The 19,996-nt window shown below is 44.1% G+C and overlaps 2 protein-coding genes across 5 annotated transcripts; one reads left to right on the top strand and one right to left on the bottom strand.

The window, feature by feature from the left end:
• Positions 1-745: 745 nt before the first annotated feature.
• selp (selectin P) lies at positions 746-6,484 on the top strand. Of its 4 annotated transcripts, XM_076726278.1 has the most exons (18): positions 746-802; positions 891-969; positions 1,054-1,440; positions 1,528-1,635; positions 1,730-1,915; positions 2,005-2,196; positions 2,578-2,763; positions 2,860-3,045; positions 3,209-3,391; positions 3,503-3,688; positions 3,806-3,991; positions 4,353-4,538; positions 4,683-4,868; positions 4,986-5,171; positions 5,392-5,580; positions 5,671-5,859; positions 5,947-6,069; positions 6,160-6,484. In XM_076726278.1, the coding sequence occupies exons 1-18, from the start codon at positions 788-790 to the stop codon at positions 6,222-6,224; spliced, it is 3,018 nt and encodes a 1,005-aa protein (XP_076582393.1). In that variant the 5' UTR covers positions 746-787; the 3' UTR covers positions 6,225-6,484. The 4 variants fall into 4 exon arrangements, with proteins under 4 accessions (XP_076582393.1, XP_076582394.1, XP_076582395.1 ...); XM_076726279.1 differs by lacking the exon at positions 4,353-4,538; XM_076726280.1 differs by lacking the exon at positions 3,503-3,688.
• Positions 6,485-8,297: 1,813 nt separating this feature from the next.
• lmx1a (LIM homeobox transcription factor 1, alpha) lies at positions 8,298-19,432 on the bottom strand. The gene is made up of 9 exons (XM_076726943.1): positions 19,123-19,432; positions 18,995-19,031; positions 18,478-18,658; positions 12,265-12,485; positions 11,306-11,484; positions 10,511-10,588; positions 10,008-10,098; positions 9,385-9,582; positions 8,298-8,845 (listed from the first exon to the last, which is right to left on the bottom strand). Exons 2-9 carry the CDS (start codon positions 19,020-19,022, stop codon positions 8,703-8,705), a joined length of 1,119 nt encoding a protein of 372 aa, XP_076583058.1. The 5' UTR covers positions 19,023-19,031; positions 19,123-19,432; the 3' UTR covers positions 8,298-8,702.
• Positions 19,433-19,996: the final 564 nt, after the last annotated feature.

Genomic DNA, 19,996 nt, shown 5'->3' on the forward strand with positions numbered 1-19,996 from the left:
TAATGTGTGTGTGCGTGTGTGTACTTGTACAGTTATCTCTGCAAGAACTAATGTAAGTTTTTGGAGTTAAGCCATTTTTGGAAAGTGTGGACATTTTGGCCGTCCCTCTTCATTTGGACAGACCTTCAAAGGGCTGTTTGAGGGATAAGACTTGTTTTTAAGGGTTACGTTAGAATAGGTGCAGGCATGGTTAAAGTTAGGGTGAGAGCCAAGGGAATGCCAATGCGGGTCCTCGCAAGGATAGAAGTATGAGTGTGTGTGTGTGTGTGTGTGTGTGTGTGTGTGTGTGTGTGTGTGTGTGTGTGTGTGTGTGTGTGGACATGTATTACTGATGTTCTGGGGACATAACGCTGGCTACACAGTCACATTGTTGGGACTCATCTTCCTTTTGGGGATGAAACTCAAGTCCACATAAAATAAATCATTTAAGTCTTGGGTTGAAGTTAGGTTTAGGTTAAGGTGAAGCAAAAACGAGTTATGGTTAAGTTCAGGTCAGTCTCCAGGAAATGTAAGTCTATGCAACGTCCCAAAAAGTGATGGAAACACGATTTGTTTGTGTGTGTGTGTGTGTGTGTGTGTGTGTGTGTGTGTGTGTGTGTGTGTATGTGTGTGTGTGTGTGTCCCACACTGTTATGGGTGGTAAAGTAGTGCCCTTCCTGAAAGGAAGTTATGGCAAAAGTGATATTACAAAATTGGCCATTGACTCATTCCCTGAACGGCAATTAATGCTGTTTTGTCACCGATCGTCAGAAAGAGGAGTGAATGCAACGACAAGAATGAGTGACTGATGACAAATGAAATGGTAAGACCTGTGAAATATCACTGCAAGTGTTGTACATTCATACATGACTCGTGTAATTATAAGAAACAAAAGTTCTTTTGTATTCCAGATGTTTCAAGATTCAGTTGATACCAGACAAAGCCTGCATCACAGGGTGCTGATAGCAGCATTTATAGTATTTGTCCACGGTAGGTCTCCTTAAACTTATAGGTACCAAACTCTTTCAAACTCCTTTCTTTTCTTGCTTTACCACTTGTATTTTGTCATCTTAGACCTGAGCGGCAGAGGAGGAGCACAGGCATGGACCTACAGCTACAGCATCAGTCCAAACCGAGGGTGGCTTGAGGCCAGTCAGTGGTGCCAGCAGCACTTTGCAGACATGGTAGTCATCCAGAACCAGGAGGAGGCTGACTTCCTCAACAATCTGCTGCCATTTAATCAAAAATATTACTGGATAGGCATTCGCAATGTGGGGGGAGGATGGATCCGGTATCAAACCCATGAAAAGGTGCCAGAAGAGGCTCAGAACTGGGCGGCAGAGGAGCCAGATAACATAGCGGGTCAGGACTGTGTGGAGATTTACATAAAGAGAGACAAAGACACAACCAAGTGGAACAATGAGAACTGTCGCAAGAATAAGGGAACTGTCTGCTACACTGGTAAAACAGCCTTTATTTTGTTCAACATTTACTGACTGCTGTAGGCTTATTATGGCATGTGAGATCTCTCTGCGTGTATGTTTGTAGCCTCTTGTACACAGGATTCCTGCAGTGCCCATGCAGACTGTGTGGAGACCATAGGGAACTTTACCTGCAAGTGCCATCGTGGTTTCCAGGGGTCAGGCTGTGATGAGGGTGAGCAGACATTGTCATAATATACTGTATGTAAATCAGCCCATGAGCTCCTTCGGCGAGGCCTTAAATAATATCTTTTTCCTTTTTTCATCAGCGATTGCATGCAAACCCTTGCTGGATCCAGAACAAGGTTCTCACTACTGTTTCCATCCCTATGGGTCCAATCGTTTCAACTCTTCCTGCCTTCTCGACTGTGAACTTGGCTTTCAGTTGGTAGGTGTGCCCCAACTGCTATGCCAAGCCAGTGGAGACTGGAACCACCCTGTTCCTGTGTGTCAAGGTATGGCAACTGGAGATCAATCATGTCCAAACAATTGTTATTTCAGGTGTCAATGTTACAAGGAAAATATTTCTCACTGCCTATCTTAGCTGAACAGTGTCCAGTTCTGAACCACACCAGCGTCAGTGCAGGTAGCATGAACTGCAGCCACCCCATCGCGCCTAACAGCTACAACTCCACCTGTGAGGTCCGGTGTGATGAAGGCTATGAGCCCAGTGGACAGGACCAGATACGTTGTGACCACACCGGCCAGTGGACAGCCAGCGTTCCATCATGCACAAGTAAAGTGATCGTTACCTTTGAATGTAGAAATACCCAGAATCATTTTTTAAATTGTTTGATTAGCTGGCCGCAGTGTGTAGTCACATCCTGTCCAGACAGTACAGCGGCACAGACTCAGGTCACACTTGTTATCACTTTACTTCACACTCATTTGTACTTCGATTGGGAAAACAACATTGTCATTTATTGTGGGTAGGCAGTTACCGTTTCCCTTTACTGTAAATTATGTCAGCATGCTTATTCATACCCCCACCTCATGCTCATGCTATGTTTATGAAAGTAGAGTCATAATAAACAGTTGGTCATATTGACGTATTTTGCAAGAACACTGATTTCCATTGAGCGAACTGTGTGCGATTTATATCTATGTCCCACCACAGAGAAAAAATGCTCCCCCATTTTGTTTCCTGTTACGGGCAACATGACATGTGTGGACACCCTGGAGCCTTTCTCCTTCGGTTCATGGTGTAAATTCACCTGCCAGGAAGGCTACGACCTGACTGGGGACAACACACTCACCTGCCTGGCCTCTGGACGGTGGAGCAAAGCTACACCTACATGCACAGGTGGGTCACAGAAATCATGCCAGGGCTCCCTGAATGGAACACAAGCTTCTTGAAAATATGCTGCTCTGATGAGTAAAAGTGTTTCTTCTTCTCCAGTGGTACAGTGCAATAGTTTAATGGCTCCCCCTCATGCCTTCATGCAATGCCAGGACCCTCTTGGAGTGCACAGCTATGGCTCAATGTGCACAGTGCAGTGTGAAGAAGGTTTTGATCTGATTGGCACAAACATGACAAAATGTTCTTCACGGGGCAGCTGGAGTCATGCACTTCCTGTTTGCCAAGGTATGACCACAGACGACTGAGTGCTGAAGCATAAATAAGTATCAGATACAGTCTGTTCTCATTGCTCCTTCACCTTAAAGTAAGTAGACAGCTCTGTTTTACTATTGTGTACGTGTAATGTTTATGTAATTGGTCTCTCCCCGATCTCCGTACTTCTCCCTAGTGAGGAGGTGTAACCCTATAAATCCTCCTCATGGCTCCCTAACATGCTCTGACCCAAATGGTTCCTTCAGTTTTGGTTCTCGGTGCATGGCAACCTGTGACGAAGGTTTTCTACTGAATGGGACTGCCAGCACTGAGTGCAACTCCCTGGGCATGTGGAGTGCAGATATACCACAATGCTTGGGTAATAAAAAATGCCTATCATAATCAGTTTTTGGAGTTTATTTTGCTATCATCACCACATTAAGTTCTAAAACATGTTGTTTGTCTCTCCATCTCTGTGCTTCCTTTCCAGTTAAGAGATGTCCCACGCTGAACTCGCCCCTTCATGGCTCCTTCATCTGCTCTGATCCTCATGCAGAGTTCAGTTTTGGTTCTCAGTGCAACATAACATGTGAGGAGGGTTTTGTCCTCAGTGGGACTGCTGACACGGAGTGCACCTCTATGGCCGAGTGGAGCGCAGACATCCCCCGTTGTTTGGGTAAAAGGATAAAGTGTTGTTCTCACTCAACAGATGGACTCTTAATTTAATGGATGAGGTGTCTTAACTGTACACCTTTACCATGAAAAGCACTGATTTCTCCTTGTTCCCCTCCAGCTAAGAGATGTCCCACTCTGAACTCTCCCTCTCATGGCTCCTTCATCTGCTCTGACCCTTATGAAGAGTTCAGTTTTGGCTCTCGGTGCAACATAACATGTGAGGAGGGCTTTCACCTCAATGGGATGGCTGACACAGAGTGCAGCTCTATGGGCACGTGGAGCACAGACATCCCACAATGCTTGGGTAAAACAATTGTAGAGTATAGATAGATTTTGATTTTAATCATTTCCCATGTTGCATTAGAGATAAGTTTTCCTGCCATTTTTAGGAACTTTTTATGCAGTTCTCAATATCATGTATTTTTTTAATTTCTAACATTCATGCATATTCAGTACACTTCTTTTTTCATAAATCCACTGTCTTCTTCTCCTTGACACTTTGCCATTGTCCTTTTAGCTCTATGGTTGTTTTAACTGTCTACTTTTCTAATGCAGGATCAGGGCGTGAAGGCTCTGTGAACATAGCTTGTGTTTAGTTTATATGAAAACTACATGAAAGTCTAAAATAATTTGTTGGTCTGTCGCTCTACCTGTCTACCTTCCAGTTAAGAGATGTCCCACTCTGAAGTCTCCCTCTCATGGCTCCCTCATCTGCTCTGATCCTCATGAAGAGTTCAGTTTTGGATCTCGGTGCAACATAACATGTGAGAAGGGTTTTATCCTGAATGGGACTGCTGACACAGAGTGCACCTCTGTGGGCAAGTGGAGCGCAGACATCCCACATTGCCTTGGTAAAAACATCTTTTTATCACAATCTGTTGATTATAATCCATAGAGGAGCTTGTGATTTAATCATTTCGAGGTTTTGACTGTAATTCTTTGCCATGTGAAGCTCTTGAATATCATGGTCTCTCCCTCTATCTGTTCAACTCCAGCTAAGAGATGTCCCACTCTGAACTCTCCACCTCATGGCTCTCTATTCTGCTCTGGTCCTCATGGACAGCTCAGTTTTGGTTCCCGGTGCACATCAACCTGTGAGGAGGGTTTTGTCCTGAATGGGACGGCTGACACAGAGTGCACCTCTCTGGGCAGGTGGAGCACAGACATCCCTCGGTGCTTTGGTAAAAACACTGTAATCAACAGAAGAACTCTTATTTTCATTGTTTAGATGGCATGACTCTTGACCAAGTAAAGCTTTTAAATAGCTTTGTCCCTTCCTGCCTCTGTTTCTCTTCCAGCTAAGAGATGTTCACCTCCGAACTCCTGCTCTCATGGCTCTTTAGTCTGCTCTGCTCCACATGGAGAGTTCAGCTTTGGTTCTCAGTGCACATCAACCTGTGATGCAGGTTTTGTCCTGAATGGGACGGCTGACACAGAGTGCACTTCTCTGGGCAGGTGGAGCACAGACATCCCCTGCTGTCACGGTAATTGATCACAATTTGAGAGCTGCACTTGGCATAAATATTAAATATACACTTGTGATTTAAAATGTGGGTTTACATGTGTCCATACATTCATTTATTTCATAATCAGCACACCCAGTTGGTGTCATTACCGTAGAAAATGACCTTTTTTGCTCATTTGTTTCAGTAAATGAGGATTATTTGGTCTGAGGCTGATGGTCATAGTTTTATTCATCTACAGCACACCCATGCCCCCTACTGGCCAAGGCTCCACAACATGGGAGGATGAACTGCAGCCACCCTTACTCCGCTTTCAGCTATGGCTCCCACTGTGACTTTGAATGTAATGAGGGTTTCTGGCTGAGAGGAACATCAGTTATGACATGCAACACCTCAGGCCACTGGAATCAGGATCTGCCCACCTGCCGGCGTGAGTGTCCAGCATTACTTCAAACACACTGCTTTTATCTTGCTGTTCAGGTATTCAGAAAGGTGACTGTACGTGTTTTCCACATTTCAGCGGTGCAGTGTGAGGCGATTCGTGTCTTGCCTTTAGCGCTGTCTATGAACTGCTCCCATCCTCTGGGGAACTTCAGCTTCGGCTCCCAGTGTCTTTTCACCTGTAAAGACGGATTCTCCCTGAATGGCACAGAGGCGCTGTTTTGCTCCTCCACTGGGTTTTGGAGTGACAGCCTGCCTAAGTGCGCAGGTAAACTGCTTTTTGCAGGTATAACGTTTACCATGTTTACCATCTTGATATAACAAGTTAGGATGCTAACTAAGGATCTTGTTCCAGTGGAAGGGATGCCAGTGGGGACTGCCATGCTGATGTATGCGGGTGTAGGAGCAGCCTCTGTTGTTGTGCTACTTATCCTGATAGGACTGTTTTTCTTCATTGTGACGCGATTTAAGAAAAGAGGTGAGACTAATTGTGCTGATGCTCTATAGTTTTACATATGCACAGTATGTTGTAGCATATATCCTTGATCCTAATTTATGCTTTTTGCAGGAAATACACTCCTGCATGATGGATCAGTATGGGAAGACAGAGAGAATCCAGCTTTTGAATCTTGATTTTTTTTTTCTTCTTTCTTTTGCAAATCATTTCAAATATTCAGGCCTAATGCTTGCTATTATTATATGAATCTTGGCAGCGGTACCAAAAGATTACAGGGATTAACTGATTTTGATTTCCACTCAGAACATCCTTAAAAATGTAGATACTCATGCATATTTTGCATGAAACCTTTCACCTTTTGATATTAAAGAACCCAAATCATGAAAAATAATTCATGCATGATACACATACAATCTGTCTGCAGCTCTTGCTTCATATCCTGCTTGTACATTGCTTAATTGTCAATAAACTATCATCAATTCTTGAATCCTCAATGTTTATTTTATTCTATTTTTAGCTGAATCACACAGTGGTGCACATTAAGCGTGTGACTGGTGTTGGCATTGTTTCAACTGTGCCCAGTGTCATTTGGTGCAGTATAGGAAAACCTCCCTCGCAGCTCAGTTTACTCACATTTGACCTCCCCATAGGAACCAATACTGTGAGGTCAATTGGGGAAGTGGCAGAAAACCTCAGAGATTGCCAAACGGCCACAAAGTGTCAGTTTAGCACATTTGGTAGCCAGAAAGCTCCTGCCACAGAGTGGTGAGGAGGTGATCTATCAGTCTCAGCTCAATGTGTCACGCTGGGCGCTGATCCGACACCTGAGGGACAATTCACTACCCTCTCAGTAACTACACTGTATTGAATTTAATGGCCTGAACTGATGCAGTTGAAAAGATGTTTTACAGTAGAGATGATATACATTTCGTACATTACCAATTTACCACTGTCTCTATTCAGTCTGTCTATTGTTTGGGTGTCTCTACTGTATAGATTCATTCCTGTGTGTGTGCCAATAGTAAGCTATACCCCCAGACTTTAAACATGTGCTGCAAATGGCCAATGGAGTATCTTCAGCAAAGCGTGTGCATCTGTCTTGGCGCTGCAACAGCATGAAGCCAATTATAGCGGTTAAAAGACAGAGGGTTTGTGGCCTGTGGTTGGCATGAAGGGTGCAATAAATAACCGAACTGTTGACAGGAAACTGTTTGGCTACCGTCAGAATAATAATGAGGTTATTGCTGCCTGCTGTGACCGTATGATCACGGTTTGATTATTTTTCTCATCCCACCCGCTGCTGCTGGCAACCATAAATGCATGCCAACTGCACACAGACTCGCGCAAGGGAAGGGAAAAGGCCCTGCAGGTGAGCACCTTGGCTTCCTTCCCTGATATTTAAGTCTGGCTTTTCTCCCTTCATACCTCTAAAGATATGAGGAAATGCATTATGATGCTTTAGTCCCCTACAACAAAGAGTGTTGTTCCTCCTAACACATGAGCGTGCACACATGTACATGCCAGCAGACACTTAGAGCAGATACAGACACAGATACAAAGGCGGATTCAAAGGAACACACACTCACTATACTCTGCTGCACACTTCTTTAGCTTTGGCTGGCAGTAGCATACCACGGTGACAGACAGTTAGATTGTTCCTGACCATTGACTTGCGCTCTCTGGTCTGCAAGGTCTGATTTCATAGTGGGAAATATGAGATGGGTCCAGGAGAGGGTTCACGGCTGGGGCAAGGAGGCACTCCATACAGTGGGGCTTCATATCTCTGTGTCACCCTGGGCATTCTCCCCTGACACAGCTTTCAGCCCCTCTGTTGTCTGGAGCCCCCTCTCTGGGGTTTCTCAACCTTCTTCCCCAGGATTGGTGCATTCCAGCTGGGCACAGTGCCTGGGTGGTCCCCCCCCTCCTCTCCCGTCTATGACTGGAGGAAGGAAAAGGCAGAAAAATGCAGCGAGGGCCTTTGACCGTGAGGAGCACAATGTGAGCGTTGATGATGGCGGCGTGGATGTGATGCTTACCTGCCACTGACCCATACAGCTGTCATAGCCCAGCGTTTTACAATCTGATGATCCACCCAACAGCCGGGGGAAGATGCCTTGCTGACCTGTCACCTAGATTGGACTGATAAGCACCGAAGATGGACTGACCCGGCTCTAACCCTCAGCATGAATGCCCCATCTTCATCATAAATCAGCCTGTGCTTCGTACTCACTGTGCCACACACCTATGCTGAACATTCACTGTATCATAACCATTATTTATTGATCATCGTGGATTCATTCAAGATGAACAGCATACACACATTCTGAGAATAAATACAAATACACGCCCAAACAGCTATTTACATTAGTAGATGCCGATATAATCTCATAATCTAACATTCAAACATAGTGAGAGAGGTCCGACAGTGTCATGCATACACAGGAGTTTGTGTTGTACAGTGGGATTGTAAAGCATGTTTATATGGAGGTGCACTTGGTATATTGCATCACAGTGTGCCCACGTCCCCTTGGCGGTGATTTTGCAACCACTTCTTCCACCACCTTGTGCACGGTACAGACAGATAGATGAAGAGACCAGAGAGCGATGCAGAGCGAAGGAGGCGCGCTGCTTCTTGCTGAGTCCAGACTCCAGCCTCAGGAGGTGAAGTAAGAGTCCTGCATGGAGTAGAGACGGTCGATCGGGGTGAGCAGAGAGGAGTCGCCCAGGGACAGGCAGTCGCTGTCAGCCACATGACACAGAGGGTCTCTGTCCACGTCACCGTACAGACCTTTAAAGCCTAAAAAGAACACAACAGCACTGATCAGTGGATAGTTAGGCTGTAATGTGATTACAGGTTGGTCTAAAGGGGAATTTCACTGATTTCATTTAGAAAGTTCAGTTTATTTGTCATTTGGAGTACAACGCAGCCTCCGAAAACAGTAGTGTCTTCTGTGATCTGGAGGGTTATCTTGGCCTTTTTTAAAAGAAACTAATGAAAGACTATCACGCTGCATTATGGGAAATGTAGGATTCAGCGTGTTTGGATCTTGATCCAGAATAGTCCATATCTCAGCCCCTGCTTTACCAGTTTTGACCATCTTTGACCCAGTTTTATGGAAGTGTAATACTAAATCACTGGAGTGCCCCTTTAAGTAAAAATATGATCTGTCGGAGTTGTGAAGGACTTTTAAATTTATTAATTTTGCACGGTACAAGGGATGGACAAAATAACAGGAGCATCTGATGATATGATAAAGTTCAATATAAAAGCCCAACAATTATGAAATTGTGCACAGAGCAGTACCCCAAGAACCACTGCTACACTGAGGTCTTTACCGTAGGGGTGCATGTGATCCCCTGGCATCTGAGGTGGGGTCAGGCCCTGTCTGAAGGGGTCCATGTCAAAGTCCTGCTGCTCCAGTGTGGTGAGTCCCATCTGCTGCTGCTGCTGCTGCTGCTGCTGCTGCTGCTGAATGTGGATATAGGAGGACCCAAGGCGCTCCATCTCAGAGGTCAAACTGCCACAGGAGGGCGCTGTGGGGCACAGGAGATAGCGTTCGCTGCTGTCTGTTACAGTATTTGTCAGTGAGCTTTTTGTGCCCTTTGCTACCTTCATGTTGCTTTGAATATTTAGCCTCTGTACCGCTCTATTTTTGTGGCTTTCAAAATTTGAATATGTGTCAAGATTTCTATCGGAAATCTTTTAAAGGGACACAGAATTCTGAGTGATATTAAACCTCATCTGACTCTCCTGCCTTTGCCGTATTTCTAAATCAATTCTGTATGCTAAAAGAAACTTCAAAACACTCATTGCACTTGTACAAAATGGATCATATGACATTTTTCTTTCTTTGAAAATTAGTTTGTCATTGCGGAGAAGGACGAGGCAAACCTACCTTTATCTTTAGGATATCATATCATGTGGGAGTAATAAAGCACTCATTAAAACAGTCTGATACCTGTGTGATGCGATGGGTGCTCACGCTGCTCCTGCGTCTGCTGTTCCTGCTGCTGCTGCTGCTGCTGCTGTCTCCTGGCCAGTTTCTTCATCTGAAAACATGCACCAGCAGACATGAAGCTCACATACAGACCTGGTGTAAAACATTTTTCTCACTCCACAGTCCCTCTGCCACCCAGGCGTACGAGTGTGTTCACTCAATTGCAAAGTATTAACAGCGAGGTAAAGGACATCTTTCAGTGGAGGAGGGAAGCCACACATGAGTCCACTTTGTGAGGAAATATGGGGTTTAATCTACAGTGATCTCGCAGTGAGATGTCATCAGTTTCCTGTATGAAGAGATAACCAGGCTGATTTCCACTCTGGCATACAAACAAGGTGCAGAAAGAATCCTTTTATTAGTAGCGCATATGACTCTGTGTGTGTGTGTGTGTGTGTGTGTGTGTGTGTGTGTGTGTGTGTGTGTGCATATGTGTGTGCGTGTGTGTGTGTACTTTGTATTACTTTGGCTCTTTGGTTCTGGAACCAGACCTGCACAACCCGGACGCTCAGACCAGTCTCTGCTGCCAAGGTCTCCCTTACCTTGGATCAAGATTCAGGGGGAGGGAGAAAGTCAGAAAGGGAGGGTGAAAAAATAGGAAAATAGAAACAGTGAGGAGGTCACGTCAAGGTTGTTTGAGGTGCCTCAGTGATCCACCTTAAACAAGAACGAAACGATAAAACATTTATGTTTTTAAAAAAATACTTTTAAAAATTTTGCACTTTCAGATTAGTGCATAGCTGCACATTAGCGGTACGAAATAGCTCAATTCCTGTCAGATTTCTGGGCTAACTTCTACATTTCTTTTGTTCTTTCTGGAGAATCACGACAAAAACAACACACGACACAGTGGTTTTCTGTCCATATTCTGAGGTAGAAGGGTATCTACTCTGAGGATCTCATCAGCTAAAAAAACACAAAACAACTATTATTTTGTCAAAATAAAAAAGAAAAAAGAAAATAAACTACACTTCTTGTAAAGTTTTGATACTGTTGCATGTTAATTTCTAATGCTAGGCTATGTTATATCCTCATTAAAATGAGTGGAATTGACAGTTTTTTGGTGAAATTGCAGTGACAGAAAACAACTGTACATCTTGTCTTTTTTTGACACCCTCAGTGCAAACACACATTGTGCAACAAAGCTCATGTCATATCTGAAACAGAAGCTAATGTGACACAGACTTTAGCGCTCTGTATCCACACACTGGTCCACAGTACCTGCACACAACTTAGTGAACACAGAAAAAACACTCTACCTTCCGGCAAGGCTTGGATGACACCTCAAAGGAGGCTTTAAAGGTGCGTCTTTGTTGAGTGGTCAGAATAGTGCGCGGTCTCTTGGGACGTTTGCTCTCCGGGTCTTCTGATCTGACTCGTCTGCCTGAACCCCTCCCAGATTCCTCCTCCTCTTCCTCTTCCTCTTCATCACTTTTACCTGGGGGGCAGACAGGAGTGGAGAGCAGATGATTATTCACTTATAAAGTATTAAGGAAGACAAATGTTGAGAGACAGGTAGAAAAAGGAAATTCATGCCTTCAATCTAAGACGTTCAGTGTCTCATTTGCATTTAGTTATTTTGTGATTAACAATTGTAGCTTAATTTTTCCCTCAACCCGCCTGATCTCTGAACTCAGCCAGGTTGCCTACATTTCCCAGAAAGCTTTCTAACAACATAGCGTGACACAATGTCCGTGCAGCATTTGAATTGGATGGAAAAGTAGTCGGAAACATTAAAATAAAAGCAGCCATGATCAACATTTGACACATATCATACTGTCTTTTTTATTGCTACATTACAGGAAACTATTCATTATTAATGGATTGTTTTGAATCAGTCAGGTTTTTGTTTTTCATGAATTATATTAATGTGATTATTTTGACCCAATGATGGACAGAAGAAACTCAAGATTAAATTATGAATAGGATGCATGAATTGTGAAATCATGAAGAAATAGTGACATGTAACCAAAGCTCAAAAAGAGAAGCAGGTCATGATATTTTGCAACCATACCATATATAACTTCAGATAAATAATCTGACAACAGTACAAGAATAATACTAACACTGGGTCAAAACAACCCATTTTCACGGTCGTTTTCTACACATGGGTACTGAGAAACTGTAACTCAATATTGCATTGGTATTGGGTCAGTTTTAGCCCAGCAATGACTATACAAACACACGCACAAACACACACACTGTACCCCGCCTGTACCTGTGTCAGAGGAGGTCGGGCTGGCCAGACACTGGTGGTAGTCCTCTCTGGCACACAGTAGCTGTCCCTCCCTGAGGACACAGCGGTCTCCAGTCTGCAGGCGGCAGGAACAAACGCTGCAGGTGAAGCAGCGCAGGTGGAACACAGCGGCCCCCGCACGCATCACCAGCTCTGTGGGAGAGATGGCCTCCGCACAGCCCCCACAACGCACTGCAAACAGACTGTAGAGAGGGGTGGGAGGGTGGGGGTGTAACGAGGGAGGAAATAGAGAGAAATTGTGAGAGCTCAGTAAATAAAAGAGAGCAGTGCTTTTGTTTGGCTGGACGGAGCTTGAGTATAAGCTGAGACACTTGAGGACCCCTCACACCTCAGTAAGAAGGGACCCCATGAGAAAAAAAAATGCTTGGTTGACTTGGGGAATGTTGCTGAGTCGAGCTGTCACTCAAAACAAACTGCCAACCTGACTTCTCCCCTTTCCTCCTCCTCCCCCTGCCCCGACCACTCAGACGCATACCCTTAGCGTGGCGGGTGTGCATCTTAGCGCCTGGCAACCAGGACTGGTGGGCTTAGCCTCAGAGACTGTTGCCGTGGCTCCGGCTGCCGTGTCCGAGGCTGTGCTCCTGGGGAGGCAGGAGAAAAGCTCTCGGCAGGCCATGGCTCCAGGCAGAGGGGGGGAATCAGATCTCCCGGTGGGAGAGGCTGAGCCGCCGGTCCCATGAATTATCCGCGGAATTATCCCTAAGTCTGCTTAACCAGAGCGGGACAAAGACAGAGCCAGCCCCCGAGCAGCAGGACCATTGTCCGCTGGCTGACACCGCGGCATTTTGGGTCTGTCACGCAGGATGATGCGTCATCATTCTGGAACTGGTGTTTGTCTCCAGACCTGACTGGGTCACCAGACCAGTCAGCCCGGAGGCATGAGAAAGTGACAGCTTTTTGTCCACCTTTTTGTTTTCACATAAAAAAATACTTTGCGCGACCCATACGGAGAGTCTACACACAGAACATCACTGAATGTAACGTTTCTATTTTTTTTTTTTTTTTTTTACTACTTTGTGGTCTTAGGAAAAAACTAGGAGCTTTAGAGGTTTGTGTAAAATAAAAAAAATCCTTTAATACTGATCAATGCAGCAGAGTAACATTAGCATGTTAGTATTGATCCTGTGTTGGTCTCCCATGTGGTCGGCTGCGGATATGATGAGCCACAGCCATCATATCTGTTTCACTGGAAAAACTTTATGCCAAACTTTATCTTTATAGTCATTTATATCTATTATGTAATTATAAATCTATGTATTTTGTCTCAGTTATGACTGCAGTTTTCATTGCTCCTTTCACGCCACCAAAAAGAAAAATGAATTTCTCTAGTGTGGCAATTTTACATACTGTCAGCACAAATTTTAGCAATACATGGTGTCCATAAAATACACCTAAAAAAAAAAGATTTCACATTCACTTTCAAGTGAAACAAATATTACATTTGACTTCATTTTAAATAAATACATAAAATGGAAATTTAGCACAATATTTGCACGCAAACAGAAACTCCCACTAAACAGAAAGCAAACAGCCAGGTTGAGACATCCTTGTCAAAAGGTCTGGAGCTGCAACATCCTGAAGCCAAACATTGCTGGGACCTCTCACTGTTGCTGTGGGGTCGCTAGGGAAACGGTAAAGCCCATTCCCAGCAGCTCAGGAGGGTCAGTCGGGCTGCTTGACCCATCCGAGTCGTCTGCCTCACGGCCTCAATGGTATGCGCTTTAATATGGCCAACATACCGTCTGTGGTATGTGCATTCCTGTGGCAACACAAGATGCATCAAGGAAACATTTTCAAAGGAAGTGTGGCGGAGAAAATACCCGGGATGTTTCTAGGATGCAGCATTTGATTTGATGTCTCCGTGTGATGCTAATGCTAGCTGTCAGCGGAGGAGAAACTGTGGGCATTAATGTTGTGAGATCACTCGTGTTTCGAGAATCGCTTTTCCATTATGCGCCTTGTCCAGTTCGTCTTATTGTGCCCAGTATTCTTAAGCGTTGTTAATGCAAAGGTAAGAGTACCTCCAATACTTATGGAGCAGCTCAAGGTGTTTAATATTTCAGAGTTTCCGTTGACATGATTGGCCCAGAGGCCCCTGCCAGGAGAGCGGGAACACTCAGTCACGCTGGATTTAGACATGGCAATTAGTGACAAGATCATTACAGAGAAATAAGTCAGCAAAAATCCTGCGCTCCTCCACACTGACACGGCCAGGGTCGGGCACTCTCAAGGCAGATGCACTGTATAATAAGATGAGAGTTTAGCAGAAACGTACACACTCACGCACACACACAACACACACACATTTACCCAGAGAAAGCCCTCCCCACTCATTGTTCCTGCCCTGACTTTAGCGCTGACCTTTGGCGCTCAGGCAAACAGACTGCTGGTCTAGTGGACATGCAGAGAGACAGATCCTGTTTCTGGATCAGGTTAACCTGGATCCTTTGCAGAACACACACACACACACACACACACACACACACACACACACACACACACACACACACACACACCAGCAGAGAGCGTGTATCAGATACAGATCTGCGGGTCAAGTGCACCACCAGTCACAGCGCTGATCTGACGACCAATCTGATGTCCAGTCCACCTGTCCACTGAACCGTTTAGCCAATCTAAATCTAGTGACAATCTAAGCAACCTAAACATCACATTGTCAGACAGGAATTTGCATAGTGCGTCATTAAATTACAGCACAGTGTGCTGGATGTATTGTGTGTCCTGTGTGAGTCCTTCGGGTCAGGCAAAACGAACTACATAGATTGTACGGACAATGCAACCAATTCAGAAATATATTAAAACCTCTGACAATCTTATGTTGTTTTGTCCCGGAAAATCTCATCATATAGAACAAAATATTTGAAGAGCTGCCATGGAAGGAAGTAGACTTTCATGATCATTATAATCATTATGCAGTAACTGAATCTAAGTGCCATTTTTTTTAAAACATGCATCACAGAATAACTAAGACAAATGTATTAATTTATCAAGAACAGCCAAAAGAAAATAAATCCATCCAATTATCTAAACCAACTAATCTTTAATGAGTTACTTGATGTAGAAACTCTCCGGTGGTTATTTCTGGAATTTAATACCAATCCCATGAATTTTGCCAGTGGCTTGAATGAGTTTTTAAATGTCACTAAAAACATAAACAATGAGGTCAGTTGGTCTGCAGGCTAATCTGACTTTACGTAAATAAAATCATCAAGTTAAAACACATCCTGCATCAGGACATCGTGATGTGAAATGACAACTGTAAACTCGATTGTTGGTCTTCAAGAACCTTGTTTTGCTAGTCTTTATATTCTGGTGCTGAACAGGATGAGTTTAAAGTCAGGCTGCTGCAGTCACTGATAAATATGTATTCAAACAGGCTGAAAATCAGGACGGTTTTCTCAAAAGATACTTGACACAAGCAGCACTTATGCAGCTTGTTTGAATTAATTCATCTGAGCTGGATGGCAAGATGTCTGTTTAAGTTTAACAGGTACAGCATTTAGTACAAATATGATGCTAAATGCCGCAAATCTAAATAATTCTAATGAGAAATGTGCATCCATTAATGGTTTACGTCTAAAAAAGATAAGAACTAGTTCACAGGGTGACTCAGTGCCAGTGTCAGTACATTAAATACATGTTTTTGTTTTTATTTTTTGTTTTTGTTTGCTTTCCTTCCTTCCAGCAACATTTTCTGACATGAATCTATAGGTTAATCTTGACATATCTAATAACTCACCATTCTGATGCTAGTTATGTACGGCCTTTTGGACCCTGTAATATAAGCATAATGGCATATTGTAAGCCGCTTTGTTGAGGGAGTTCAACTACTGCCATTAATGCCTTATAACTCCCACAAACAGACCAAACCCGGTGGTGCGGCTGGCGCTGATTTCCCACATGAGCAAAGGGAAAAACAAGGCGAGACTCAAATAGAAGATTCAGCGTGTGGTAAGAGACAAATGTTGTCACAGTATGGAATAATCGTCACTTACGAGCTGGCTTCACACTAGTCCTGGATGAAAAGAAGGGAGGGAGAGGCACACAGTTTGCACCGCGAGAGAAACACTGGCACAGTTTTAAAGCCCCTCATCCTGGACAAAAGTGGTGCTCATGTGTTATAAGGTGCCATAACCCCAGACAGGACGAGCGGGGAGGTGGAGACGTGAGACCTCAGAGGCAGAGCTCTGGCACCAGGCCTCCTGCTAATTGGTCAGGTCAGATATCTCACGGTCGGCTGGGCGTTGTCCCATCGCTCGACACAGCGGCTGCTGTGTGCAGAGCTTTCCAGATGCCACGGCACATAACGCCAGGGCCCGTGGAGCGCACTGTCCCCCAAAATAAGTTCACACCAGCCTCGCCGTCTCTCTTGTAGGGATGCACCAGACCTTCTGACATATGGCTCTACTCTCCTAATTACCTCGCAGTCCTGCTCCTTTCTCTGCGCTTCAGCCAAGTGCTGCACTGATCATGCTAAGCACTTTGAATAGGTCTTACAAGAATCCACTCTGATATCCATTTATCCAGTTAAAACGTTCATATGAGTGCTTGGCAATCCAAAAAATCAGGACGTTTTAGACATCCTGATGACAAATGCTCTGATCACAAAGGTGCACAAGCATCCAACACCGCTGCAGTGTCATTTAGCTGACTGGGAACATGATGGCGGGGAGCATTTTGGACCAATGAGTGTAACATATCTCGTTTCCCTGCCTGCTTGGCAGAACCGCCGTCACCAAATTGTTCAGAAATAATGTGAGTTGCTTCCTGTTAGGGTGTGCAGTTTTTGTCTTGGCTCTTGTTTAGGTGAGAGCATGTTTTGGAGAACGAATGAGGGGATGAGGCAGTGGGCGGGTAGGAGGGAGTTGGGCGATGGGTGACGATGGTGGGAGTTTTGTGGGGGGGGGGACCGCCTCATCGACGAGACCATATGTTGTCCCCAGCTTGCAGTTGCCACGCCAATGGGCCTTGAAATTTTAACACATTTTGACAATGTGTCAGTTGAGCTCTACCCCTGGTTGTGTGCTGTATGTGTGTGTGAAGGTGTGATCGTGTTGTTTTGTGTGTGTGTGTGTGTGTGTGTGTGTGTGTGTGTGTGTGTGTGTGTATGGATGTACACTATGTGCAATAGTGTTCTCACATTCCAGCTCCCTCGCCACCCCTTCCTCCTACAGTCACCTTGTTCTCTTGCACTGTGCCAAGTTCCCTGGAAGTCAACTTACACCATATACACATGCACACAACTACACATGAACACACACACACACATACACACACACACACACACACAACTCAATGCTTTTGCCATAAACTATACCCATGCTGTATGTGCAGAATGTAAAACTAAGTATTGATAGATATGTTTAAGTTAGCGACATCACTTGTTTCCCCACCGTCTCTCTCAGGTCTCTCTCTCTCTCTCTCTCTCACACACACACACACACACACACACACACACACACACACACACACACACACGCACACACACGCACACACACAGACATTCTTAGTCAAGGTCAGATCTGGACAAGGGTTCTGTTGTAAAAATGACTTAATAAGACAAAATAATTTTTGGACCCCGGGCCAAAGAAATACAATGAGATGTACAAGATACGACAAAATAAAATAAACAGCCTCCAACAAAATTAAAAGTACATTAGTGAAATGTCACTGGAGTTTATTTCCTATAGCATGAACTGCAATGTTGGAGGCATATTTCTAACATATATGCATGTGCCAAAAAAAAAGTATGTCTAGAAAATAAGTGATACCACAAAAATGGGTGCATATATGGCACATATATTTAAATATAATTAAAATGCCTTCATTGAGTGACTTTACATCTGAAAAATTGACTTAGTTACATGAATTTGGTACCCAAAAACATTTTTTTTTTGTTTTTTTTTTTCAGATTAAATTAAATTAAACTGTATATCTTAATGCAAAACCTCTGAGAAAAACTAGACCAAAAAAAAAAAAAAAAAACCCAAAAAAACATAACAATATAAAATCAGATGTGTTCAACCCGGAAAGCTTCATGACAAACCTCTCACCAGGGTTGAAAAGTTGATACATGAATGTGATATCAGTGTTTTATGATTTCAGCTGTAACATCTGGAGAAACCAAACAATGAAGAGTTGGACATCAGCACTCACTCAGCATAGTCCCGCTTGCAGTAAAGTTTGCGGTCCCGCAGAAAGCAGGAGTTCTGGAGCGCGTCCCCGCACGCCGCGCACCGCACACACTCCTCATGCCAGAGGCCGTCGGTGACTCTGAGCAGAAATCTGTCTCTGATCAGCCGGTGACATCCGGCACACACTGCCCCCTGAGCCATATCTGCAATGATGGGGAAATCCTTTAATTAGGACACTTCACCAATCAGCAGGACGCACCAAAGTTTGATGGAGGGGCCGTTAAGTGCAGCTTTACCTCCTTAAAATATGAGGAAAAAGTAGTTGAATAGGCAGCTTGTTCATTAAAATGTGTGTATTATATAGGTGGTGACCAGTTGTTTTTAGCTGTTTATGACCGTTGTTTAAATTGGTCGAATATTAAGTTCGATTGATGACCGTCAAAAAAACGCTAAAAACCAAATACCACAAGTGAAATGAACATCAAAAATTAATGCTTTTACATCGAAATCTTGCCAACTAAATGTGAAGTTTTACCCACCTAAGCATAATGCCGGTCGATCCACCATGGCAGCCCTCTGAGGAAACACATTTCACCAAAGTTAATGGAGAAAAGATGAATATTATAAAATAACATTTCAAAGACATTTAAGTTCAAGAAGCTCATACCTGCAAAACAAAAACAAAAATCCTCCCAAAATGGAAAAAAAATCAAATAAACGCGAGTTTCCAGGCGGTGGAAAAGTAGTTTGGGGTGATCAGCTTCTTCTCAGCATCTCCGGCGCTCAACTTGCTGCTCGGAGCAGAAAGCAGCAAAGTTTGTCCTCAGAGCTTCCGTCGACCTCTTTGAGTCCACTGTTATTGACTATTTAGGCTGTCTATCAATTATCCTATTAGGAGTGAACGGGAAGAAGAGAGAGAGAGACAGAAACTGAGAGAGAGAGACTTCCTCCATGTGCAGGTGCCGCTTACCTCTCTCTCCCCCCTCCCTACTCTCCCTCTGTGTGTGTGTGTGTGTGTGTGTGTGTGTGTGTCTCCCCCCACGCTCTGAATGCTGAAAGTTACCAGAGACGCTCATGAATGGGATAGATAGATAGATAGATAGATAGATAGATAGATAGATAGATAGATGGATGGACTGATCGATCATTTTTGAAGCCAATGCAATATTGATACTTCAAAGTTTTAATATTTGTTCAATATGGTTGCTTATTTTATATTTATATGTATAAACACATATCATTCCCAAATATTTTTGTATAAATGTTTCTATAATACCTCAGATATATCATTTCTGTACAGAACTGCGCTGTCTTGTCACTCATCAGTCGATATAGTGGTATCGATATATCTGTTATGGGGGGATATAAGGCGTATATGTATCGGCCTGACTCCGCTCTACTCCCTGTGACATCTCCACCACCGGCCTTTACACATCACACATCTTTGTGATGGGGAGTAAAGCATAAGTGCGACCATGCAAACAAGCGCTGTGTCTGGCGAATACACCCTGCAGACGCCATCTGGTGGCCAACAGGCGGAA

This window comes from Chaetodon auriga, chromosome 3 (assembly GCF_051107435.1).
Source record: "Chaetodon auriga isolate fChaAug3 chromosome 3, fChaAug3.hap1, whole genome shotgun sequence".
Classification (NCBI taxonomy): domain Eukaryota; kingdom Metazoa; phylum Chordata; class Actinopteri; order Chaetodontiformes; family Chaetodontidae; genus Chaetodon; species Chaetodon auriga.

Coding starts and splice junctions, on each gene's coding strand:
- selp (XM_076726278.1), top strand. Junction 1,636..1,729: donor GGGGTCAGGCTGTGATGAGG/GTGAGCAGACAT, acceptor TTTTTTCATCAG/CGATTGCATGCAAACCCTTG. Junction 5,172..5,391: donor AGACATCCCCTGCTGTCACG/GTAATTGATCAC, acceptor ATTCATCTACAG/CACACCCATGCCCCCTACTG.
- lmx1a (XM_076726943.1), bottom strand. CDS start 19,022: ATGGTGGATCGACCGGCATTATGCTTAG. Junction 11,485..12,264: donor CCCGACCTCCTCTGACACAG/GTACAGGCGGGG, acceptor TCTGCCCCCCAG/GTAAAAGTGATGAAGAGGAA. Junction 8,846..9,384: donor GGATCACATGCACCCCTACG/GTAAAGACCTCA, acceptor TGTTCTTTTTAG/GCTTTAAAGGTCTGTACGGT.